We start from the raw sequence: 11,160 nt of genomic DNA, 5'->3' as shown, positions 1-11,160 counted from the left end.
GAAAAAGGCAATCTGCCCCGATTGGCAGAGCTGTGTGGTGATGCAAGTGAAGCCTGGACAGCAGAGCAGGGCCAACTGAGGACCGGAGACAAGAGGATATGGGAGTCAAACAGCCCACTTACCACGCCCACTAGAACTGTGGCACGTATGCACGCACGCACACACACACACACACACACACACACACACACACACACACACACACACACACACACACACACACACACAGCAACCACAGCCCATCAGGTGAGAGTGGACCAGGCCAATTACTCTGGTCACGCCCACCCACACATAACACAACAGACTTATACCACACTGCACACATACTGTACACAAAGATAACTATTTCTGTCCTCATTCAAGCCTGCTGGTAAACAATAGAAATAGTATAAAGCAGACAGATGCTGGTGCCAAAGACACTGCACAGTGAAATTATCTGTATCAATGTTGTAATATATTGAACTGTTGTAATATATTATTGGAGGTTTGACCTGTCCTCCAGCCCAGTATCTGCACTTAAATATACTGATTAATTAGCTATAGTTCTGAGTAAGCATGTAGAATATGATTGTGGCGCCATGTGCTGTTTTATCAGGAGACTAGAGGATCAAATTGCTGAGGTACAACTCATCTGACATAACTGTAGTCATCAGATAATGGGCTTGCCTTCAGCAGCATACTGGTAGAATTAATCAGTATATTTCATTGCTGGACTGCGGGTACTGGGATGCAGTCTACAAATATAACCAAATTGACCCCTACAGGTCCATTTTGATTACATTTGTACACTCAAGTTAAATTCAGGAATGTACAGTGTGGCTGGCTGGTGAGCGAGCAGGATGCCAGCGTCCTGGGCACTGCCTCAGGAGACGACCAGCATTCGATCCAAGGGAGTAGTGCTGAATCAGGGGCTTCGGTGTTCCGTGGTGCCATACAGCGGCTAATGATATAACACTGAGAACAGCCATTTGTCTTCCACTACGGCTGTCTCCTAACTCCTCCACACCGGCCCACGCAAGAGCGGGCTGCTGCTGCCTCAGCAGCAGACGGAGGGAGAGGAAGAGCCAGCCGTCTGGAGAGGCATGCAGCAGCAGCAGGTGATGAATGGCTGGCTGCTTGCTCAGAGCTCGGCCAGATTTACAGCAAATAAAGAACTGAGGTTAAAGCGGAGCTCCGTTTTGCTCGCGGTGGAAACGGATGTGCTTTTCGCACCAACAACGGCATTGTAATCTACACTCTGTTGTATACGAGACCATCTGGCGTCTTGTTAACTCGGGTTACGTAAAGTCAGACGTGGGCAGCTTTGTTTTAGCAACACCCTAGGTCAACATTTATACAGTATAAATGTATATATTCATTATTCACACATGGGAATTGGCCGATACAAGCACATCAGATCAGCTGTTAATCTTTTAGCAGAAGAAACAATGGTTAAGTGAGCAGGGAGTGTATTCCTTAACGTCCCAGACCTGCTGATTCCAAACAACCAGCAATTAAACTCCCCACCCTAGTTATGTAATAGAAGGTAGACTATATGCTGTGCTGTTATGGTCTGTTATTAAATATCCCTAGTACATTTTCTGATGAGACCGTATTGTGCTAACACTGAATATCCCTGCCTGCCTGTCTGTTTTTATTGTTCCTCTCCGTCTAGAATCTAGACAGAGAGGAACAATAAAAGAATAACCAGATCCAAGTTCAACCTATTACAGACTTATAGATTCTGTACTGTGTGCTCTCCATAAGCATCCGTTACGGTAGAAAACATGGTAGCGTACTTGCCTGTGCTGCCCTGAAGGGCGGTGAGCTCAATCAGTGCCACCTCGTAGAACATTTTCTCAGCCTGGATGAACTGCAGGGCTTTCTCATCTGTTTATATTATGGGTGAAGGATCAGTGTCACTTTTCAACAGGATTAGTTAGTTGTTGTTAGCACAAACAGACCTGTTGCCAGGCTTGTCATTTATACAATGTTTTATTGTTCTAGGTGTAAAACAGAAATGCAAGCTTTCATTGTCAGTGACTGTTGGGTCCCCAATCTTGATATATGGATTTTTTAATAAAAAAGCTTAGCATGAAAGCTAATACATGTATGTGAATAAACTAATGGAAAGTCAAAACTCTATGGTCACCGGGCCGTACACACACTATCGGTAGCCTATAAGTTCGGGGTTCAGTGACTTACTAAAGGACAATTTTATTTAAGATTAAGCCGGGATGAGCCAGGGCTGAAACCTGGAACCTTTTACCTTCTACCCCTCTACTCCTGAGCCACAGCCACCTACATTGTATGTGTAACTGTTCCCTTGGTGGGTTTTTCAGGGGTGTCAAGTCTAGTTTATATTTCTAACCAGTATGATAAAGATGAAGATCATTTGGACGCAATAGTTATACACAAACACTGAATGAGTAAATAAAGTCCTTCTGTTATTGATGGTCAATAGAGCAACTGATGGGTTTGTGATCACACCAGTATTGTTTCTAGCTTAAGGAGAGAGCTGTCCACATTCAATTAGCATTAGAAAAGCATTCATTGTATGTAATAATAATGTGATTATGAATCCAATTTACAAGATACATTCTGAAATGGATTCATTTTTTGATTTATCTCTATTTCAAGTGCAACTATTTTGCAGTGTTCCACCCCATTATTTTCCATAAAAGGATACAGCTTTTCAAAGGCACTAAAAATAGAGCTATTGTTTATTGTCACAAAGGCATACTGAGAACACCTCCCGCTGTAAAGTGACACCATTTAGACTTGACAGGTGAACTTAAAGACCATTGGCACAGACAATAGGCTTAAAATAAACACTCTGTCCTACTTAACGGCAGGCAAGTAAATTCTATCTTTAGTCAAGTGAAAACCATAACAGCTGGGTTCTCTCATCTTGCCACCTATTAATGAGGTCTAAACTGTACAGTGCTTTGGGACGACACCTGTTCACCGTCCAAAGGCACTGTACAGTTGAAACAGGGCTGTAGCTGACGTTTTGGTTGGTTGGTACTCACATCTCCTGGTAGTCCAAAACACATAATAACTCCTCTCCCACAGACATGTGTTCATTTATTTTCAGTCATACAGACTCCATTTGACACAAATCAACACCAATGCTAGCCTGTTTGTCCAAAACATATATCTGCTCTCCACGTTGCTACTTCGCCTCCTAATTTTAGTAACAAATCTATTGTTGTAGATTGTGAGAAAGGGATGTCGGAAAGCCATTCAGTTTACTCACAGCACAGCACAGCACAGCACCCACAGCGTCACTCCTGTCACCTGTGGGTTGAGCTGCTTAACGACGACACTGTCTGTCACTGTCTGTCTGAACACATCAACATACCTGCACATTTGCAAGTGATGCATCATGCTGGAGCCTCTCTAAACATCTGTTTCCTTCATTTTATTTCCTTCTCTTGTAACCGGCGGGGATGTGCTTTTGTTTCAAAACAAAATAATGTTGACAGTATACCAGACGGTGGAGACGGGAGAGAGAGGGAGGGGCAACTACAGCTGTGTCAGAGCAGAGCACCGTGGTGTAGTGGAGGCACGCAACTGTCTTACGCAAGTAGCGTTGCAGGAGGAACACGTGAAAAAAAGAAAAAGGGGTTTTCTGCTGCTCATTGTGTTGCCCCTGGCGACTTGTTGCCCTACGCACTATGCGCACTATTAGTTGAAATCTCATTAAAAGCAACAGTACAAAAGAGACAGACTCTTCCAGTAGAGCAACAGACCTACCTTGAGCGAATGAAAAGAATGACAAACCTTGCAAAAAAGATAAACGTGTATTAAGCTTGTTAAAAGGTGTTGCTGCTGGTGGGTAACACCAAACAGTAGAGCCATAAAGGCAGAGGGATGCTGAATGACTATTGATAGCTAATGGCAATGACCATATGACACGTGGCCATTTTGTTTTTACATCATATGCAAGTAGTGCGAAATATCCAACCTCAATTACTAAGGGATATACAGGTTCAACTGTTGATCTGTACAATTGAACAGGTGGGCATATCATATACATATCATTGATATCAATATCAATACATAAAATGTAAGATTTGACAGGCAGATCTGGTGCAATAGCTCAGCATATTTCATATATAGCCCAATCTGGGAACCCATTCTGTAAAAGTTGTGTTTGTCTCTTGGGGCACCACTTCCTGTTAGTAGAAATTACATGTAAGATGTAGCCAGATGATCGAGCTATAGAACACAGCCTCTAACCTAGGCCTACTGCTTTGAAAACCAATCCACCCTTAAGTAGGCATGTAACGATATATCGTATATCGATATATATCGATATTATATCCAGACGATATGTATCGATGTATTAAAAATGTATATCGATTTTCAACAAAAAAAAAGGGGGGGGGGTTATTTTTCTTTTTTTAGGGGGGCTAGTGTGTGATATGAAATGTGAGCTGTAATCATATTCCATCATACGTGCTTTTGGAGAGAAATGAGAGACTCAATGCAGTCACTTTCAGTAGAAGATGCCTGCAGAGGGGAGCTGTATGTGACTGTGCCCAGGTGATAGTCGTTATTGATGCTCATTAATATAATAATCAAGGAAGGCAATTATGTTTCTGCACTGTCAAATAGGTCTACATCTATCCTAAGATACCATCAAAGAAAAGAAGAAATGTTAACTTGAGCTAGGTTCAAACATGAAAGCATGTTCACAGGTGTTGCACAAAAATTAAGTAATTTTACATGAAAAGTAATGCTACTTTTGCAATGTAGTTCAATAGAAATTGTGAAAAAAGCTTGGGGGGAGATAAATCATTAAAAAAAAAGATTTTTCGGTCATTTGTCTGGAAAATAATTGTGTTGAAAACATCGTGAAAAATCGTATCATGAACCTCATATCGTGATACGTATCGTATCGTGAGTTGAGTGTATCGTTACATGCTTACCCTTAAGTCTTTGTATCGGTTCTGGAATGCAGCAGCAGTTATATATATTTTTAATGTAAGCAAATACATTGAATGATGTCACTAGACATATCAGTAGGCGGAGATGATCGTCTGGCTAAGCGAGACAACAAAACAATACACAATTTATTTCACGAGTTATTTTGAGCAAATCCTCCTGAGGGAGTAATTGTAGTATCATTAGAAATGCACTAAATCTGTGTCAGTGCCAGCGACTGGGAGCAATCAGTGTCTGGGGAGAGTCACCTGGCAGCAAGGTGAGTATGAACAGAACTATACAGAGGATTAGAAACAACAGCAATCAAAGGTCAGAACAGAGAAGAGGTGCTTCAGCTGTCTAGTGGCTACTTGGGTAATTTTAGCCTGTCGTCAAAACAACAACAAAGGCAATCAGCTACTGTAATCTTTCTTTTATTTGAGATCAAAGTCGAATTGACAGATCAATGTACTGCCCATGAAACAGACATCAATAAACACTCACAGCCAAGTGTGAGAGCCTTTTTGGCTCAGGACAAAGGTCACCTCAAGATACTGCCAATTCTGATAGCAGCCCTGCAGACTTTAAGCCATAATGACACATCCAATATTAGCCTCACTCAATGTGTTCATATGGATCAAAGCCAGCCATGGAGGGACGGACTGACTTAGGTCACATTCTCACCTAATACTTCGGTAGACTCGATATATATGGGCGGGGAAATTGGGATTCTTGCATATTTAATTTGCTGCGGTTTGCCTTCACACTGTCATCCGCAGCAATTGGAAACGCAACAGGGGGGACCTTTATCAATGTGTTCTACTACACAGTGAAATCTATGGTGATAAAATTATACTCATAACGTGCATGTGTCGTGCCGTCTGGGACTGGACCCCCCCCCCCCTCTCTCGCACTATACGCATGCAGCCACGCACAGCTGTTCTTTTGGGCATGGAGGCACAGCGCTGAGCGCACTGATATAACAGACAGCAGCGCAAATTGTTTACAGGTTTATCGAGATGAGAGTCCCTACTCCCCAGTTACCACACAGTGACAGCACGCACAGACAGACAGACAGAATATTCTGTAGGCTATAATACACTGCAGTGTTTTATGTGTTTTCTTAAGCAATTGATTAATGTACTCGTCCTCATTTCGATCAGGGCTTCAGTCTCCTCATTCGACCACGTCTATCCACGGTAACGGGACATCTTTGCGCTGCGTAAAATATGCCTTCTCCGTCTCCAACTGTGTTCAGCTCCTCACCGGCCACATTGTTTGCTTCATTTCCTTTATTTACTGCGGATTGCATTCACACCTGAATCGTAATCAAGTGCGATTGGAAGCGAAGCGAAACCCCCGTTTTTGCTCAGAGTAAAATGCGGTTCTTTGATACGCATTAGGATTCGAATGAGCCTTCACACCTGCCAAACGAAGTGCACTTTCTGAAAATGCGCAGTAGGATTTGTTTTAATCGCAGCAAAGCTCTCTGGTGTGAATGTGACCTTAGTAATGGTGGAAACAGAAACTGAAAGCTGGGTTGAAAACATAGGTACAGTAAAGTGAGTGACATCAGAGCACTGCAGGCACAACACAGGCGTAGACGTCACGGTCTATCAGGCTAGACTCGTAGTGTCTCGCAGTGTCCTGATATACTAGCCTAGGCTATCAGGCTAACTTGTAGTGCGACTAGCGAGAATAAACTAACTGATTCGCATTATGTGGAGTACAAAAACAATGCAACGCCAACCGGAACGCACCACCGGAACCACAGTGTTTATTTTTTTCCCTTGTTTCTCCGTCAGGTTAGGGTTAAACCCAAACACACCAGCAATACAATGATGAAACACTTAGCCAGCTTTAGTTATACAATCTCAGTTCCTGTGAGACTCCCAAATTCCCATCCATTTGTCTAATGTTACAGCACACTGACCTTTAACCCGTCTCCCTAGACGACAGTCACAAAGGCCACAACATAACTGGCCAAGCTCGTCTTTTGCTCATGAGAACTGTTGTCGACAATACAATGAAACGTCTTGATCATGTTATTTCAGTGTTCGTCTAAACGTAATGAATAAATAATGGTTTAGGAATAATTTCTTAAACCTGAATGATGTTCAGGTTTAACAAACATAAACTCTTCATGAAATCTAATTTACATGAACACAATGCGATTTTCTGTGAATATTTATAGAATTCTTTTTTATAAAATACATTCTTTAAATTCGACTTCTCTACTTCCACTGACCCTCAAAATGTAATACATCCATTCTGTAGCGTGCAGTTAATTTAAATTTTAAATTTTATGACTGTAACATTACACTAAAAGTGAAAGAATGTAACATGGTACTTTACAACACTCATACAACGCCACCGGTGACATGACATGACACCATTCCATCATTTACTATTCATAATGTCACTGTCAGAAGACATAATCTATAGCCATGATAAACGGGGCTCTTCAGTTGATAGGTCCTCACTCAGAGAGAGAGAGGCACACAACAGTCTATTGATGAAGTGAAGCCTAGCAAATCGACCTGTTTTGGGAGATATGGGTAGTGAAGGGCATAGTCTCAACGAGGTAGATAACATGAGCTGGCGCGTAAAGTGTTGCAGCAGTGTCTCAGTATCGGGGACCAGCGACACGGGGGTTATATAACCTGAAACGTGACACCCCACTATTCGCTCCATGGTGCCCTACACTACACTGCCGTGGACGTGGTCCATCCAAGCAATGCCAAGGCGATGCCAAATGAAGGCAGCACATTATACAGGTTAATGAGAGCTCGCAGTGCAGCACAGAGATAAGGACTCTCGAATCCTCTTAAGAGATATAGGCACACAGCTTGAGCCACACACACACACACACACACACACACACACACACACACACACACACACACACACACACACACACACACACACACACACACACACACACACACACACACACACACACACACACACACACACACACACACACACACACACACACACACACACACTTTGCCCTTTTTTCTATTAGGTTCCACACCACTCACTTTGTGTTGGCATTTACCATGCCTGCTCCTACTCACGATGCTTTCAACGTTAGCCTCACTGAAAGAGACTTGTAATTCTAGAGTTGGCCTGGTTTGCTAGCACTCAGGGGAGGCTGAAAGCAAAAGTGTAGAAAATGCTCACATAATGCTCACGAATAATAGCGATAAAGTGTACCTCTACTCCCTTAGTTAGATAGAAAAGGATACAATTCTTTTCTGTGATGAAGAGTTCCGCAATCTGTAAATCACATAAAAACAGACATGCATATGGGAAAAATGTTTAATAATTCATTTCCAGCATCGTTCTCAATCCTGTACTGTACAGTATAATATATTGTTGTTGACGGGCAGAAACCATGCCAGAAACCTGCCAGAATGCACAGCAGGCTACACATCTGCTGCTATACTGTATGTTCACGAACCTTTATACCTTATCTCAGGTACTATGTGTAGATCATTTGTTAGTTTTTCTTCTTCTTCCCTTTTTTTGCCAGGTGCTTGAAAAGCGCCTGGACTACATTTGCTACATTTGACTACATTTGAGTGGCGACTTTAAGGACGACCTAGTCATGATTGGCTGCCTCCTAAGCCAATGCTAGTCTGAACGGCATAAAAACCCATACTCTGATCACCGCAACGGGGGACGAGACCTGGCAACAGAAGCTAATAGTATGATGAGCTAACTGGAGCAACCATAAAAGACAGTGAGTGAACCAATAAAAGAATGTCAGAAACGAACGAAAAACGAGTGCTACAAGAGCTTGTTGCACCTGGCAGTCATGCCTGACGCCAGGGCTCCACCGGACGCGTTGCGTCTCCGTCGCGTCATGACAACGTCAATGTCACGCTAGAGGTGCTCCACCGCGGGCTTTTGAAAACTGCGCGTCAGCAACATTATTTTATTTATTATGGGTACGTGCGTGATTCTGGTTCAGTATTGCACAAAAGTGTGAAAATAGCCAATCTACAGTACAAGCCATGATTTTCAGGCCCGTTTAAAAATATGCTAGTGATCAGCATTTTTTGATGGAAGGATCGATTATATTAAATTAGATCAGCCATTTCAGCATCTTGTAAGTAAGCACCCCTGGGAAACAATGGTTCCAGAGCCATGTGGCCCATAGGTCAGAAGCCTATCTCCTGTTTCTGTAGTGTGAGCCAGCGTGACAAGTACACCCCCTGGACATGATGCTAGTCACGTTGCAGGGAATACCCCAATCTAATCCTTGATGCTGAGTGGGTGCCAAGCAGGGAGGCACTGGGTACCATCTAATCCTTGATGCTGAGTGGGTGCCAAGCAGGGAGGCACTGGGTAGCATCTAATCCTTGATGCTGAGTGGGTGCCAAGCAGGGAGGCACTGGGTAGCATTTTTATAGTCTTTGAAAACACCGACCTGCCAATTTCAGGGAGGACACTATCGATAGGCTATACTATCTTGTACATTTGCTAATTTCGCAAATTATTCTGTACTTGTTTTGCCTATATAACAACGTGCCCAAAATAGGGATGACAGGTTAAAAGTGGTTAAGTCTGTTTATAAATATTTAACCCATGAAAATCATTATAAAAGGAGCGTGTGACAAAATAATAATTGGAAACATTGGAACACCTGACAAGTAACGGTTTTGAACATACAATACAAGGTTTCTACCCGACAGCAATGATACAGTATGTGTGAAGCTATTAGCAGGCAAAGCAAACCTAAGCTTTCTTCCTCTCTCCCTGGGGTCTGGTCAACATCATGCCATGCATTCCACTACTCTGACGTACTGTAAAGGCTATGTTTTGATTTGGGATATTTCTGCAGAGGCTTTTAAATAGTAATTACAACAACGTAGCCGTTGCAAAATAAGACCAGCAATAAAATGAACTAAACCTATGGCCTAACATGGAAATGCCGTATACATTCATGGCCATGACATCATAACATAAAACAAAGCTATATAAGTCTGGTCAGTGGACACAGACAACACTGCAAGTCTCCAATGAGCAATGTTGTGAAGTGGTTGCTATCAATGGGACAGTGGTGCATATTGGATAGCTCATTTAGCAGTGATGCATAGATCACACTGCCACTCACACACATGCAACTCTGAGGCTCAAATGAGCAGAGCTCTATATGAACAACCTGCATTGTGTTGAAACTGTATGTCACATTTGACATTGATGTTAGAGGTTGAACGTATAATCTGTGCTTTCTCTGTGCTGTACAAGGTGCATTACATTCACCCATTCATCAAATGAGCAAATGTGTACAATTCCAATGTATTGCACATGTGTGATGGATAACTACATGTATAACATGTATATTGTATGGTAGTGTGTGCGTGTGTGTGTGTGTGTGTGTGTGTGTGTGTGTGTGTGTGTGTGTGTGGTGTGGTGTGGTGTGGTGTGTGTGTGTGTGGTGTGGTGTGTGTGTGTGGGGGGTGTGTGTGTGTGTGTGTGTGTGTGTGTGTGTGTGTGTGTGTGTGTGTGTGTGTGTGTGTGTGTGTGTGTGTGTGTGTGTGTGTGTGTGTGTGTGTGTGTCTGTGTGTGTGTGTGTGTATATGTGTATTGCTGCCGGCTCACCTGGTGAAGACAATTGGGCAGAGAGGTGAAGCTCTGCACATGGGTGAGTCCCAGCAGGGAGCTGAGGAAGCAGTGGAGAGAGGCCTGATGCTCCCCCTGCTGCTGAAGCTGCTGTCCCAGCTCAAACAGGCCCTCCCTCCCCCCGCCTAGCATCCCCAGTCCCAACCAGAGGCAGCGCTGCCTCCCATCGGAGCTCCGCCGGGCCGAGGACAAGCGTTCCTCTCACCTCGCCACTCCGCTGAAGCTCCGCAGGCGGGGTGGGAAACACAGAGAGAGAGAGAACAAGAGAGAGATTAACAGAATCCGTGGCTCACACGTGTGTGCAACCGAACACAGACGAGGAGGAGAAGTGCACAAAGCGCCGCTCTTCGCTTCCGTCTCTCTCCAGAGTAAAGTCAAGGACAGGTGGCAAGGAGCGAGCTGAGAGTGAGAGAGAGAGAAAGACTCACAGAGCACATTTCCCCTCCCCTCCCCTCCCTCCCTGCATTAGGAAAGGAGGAGAGGGGAAGTCAGAGGGGATTTGTTCTGGGAATGACAGGGCTCTGGTCCAATCGCAGCTCTACTGGGGTATACAGTCGCTCAGTCAGCATGTGCAGAGCCCTGGCATGCAGGAAATGGGTATGCTGTTGAGTGAGC

The 11,160-nt window shown here is 43.7% G+C and overlaps 1 protein-coding gene across 1 annotated transcript; it reads right to left on the bottom strand.

The window, feature by feature from the left end:
• Positions 1–1,185: 1,185 nt before the first annotated feature.
• On the bottom strand, positions 1,186–10,895 carry LOC310877481 (consortin-like). Its single transcript, XM_083791354.1, has 3 exons — positions 10,525–10,895; positions 8,163–8,193; positions 1,186–1,869 (listed from the first exon to the last, which is right to left on the bottom strand). Exons 1-3 carry the CDS (start codon positions 10,675–10,677, stop codon positions 1,715–1,717), a joined length of 339 nt encoding a protein of 112 aa, XP_083647480.1. The 5' UTR covers positions 10,678–10,895; the 3' UTR covers positions 1,186–1,714.
• Between the last annotated feature and the right edge of the window lie 265 nt (positions 10,896–11,160).

This window comes from Protomyctophum parallelum (assembly GCF_964188405.1).
Source record: "Protomyctophum parallelum genome assembly, chromosome: 20".
NCBI lineage: Eukaryota > Metazoa > Chordata > Actinopteri > Myctophiformes > Myctophidae > Protomyctophum > Protomyctophum parallelum.
Note: the sequence above shows the minus strand (reverse complement) of the source record. Positions and strands in the feature narration are given on the sequence as shown.

Bases quoted from the DNA above. Each gene is read 5' to 3' on its own strand.
- LOC310877481 (XM_083791354.1), bottom strand. From the start codon at position 10,677: ATGCTAGGCGGGGGGAGGGAGGGCCTGTTTGAGCTGGGACAGCAGCTT. The intron at 8,194-10,524 runs GTGAGCCGGCAG...TGTGATTTACAG, and splicing joins TGCCCAATTGTCTTCACCAG to ATTGCGGAACTCTTCATCAC. The intron at 1,870-8,162 runs GTATCCTTTTCT...TAATATAAACAG, and splicing joins CTTCATCACAGAAAAGAATT to ATGAGAAAGCCCTGCAGTTC.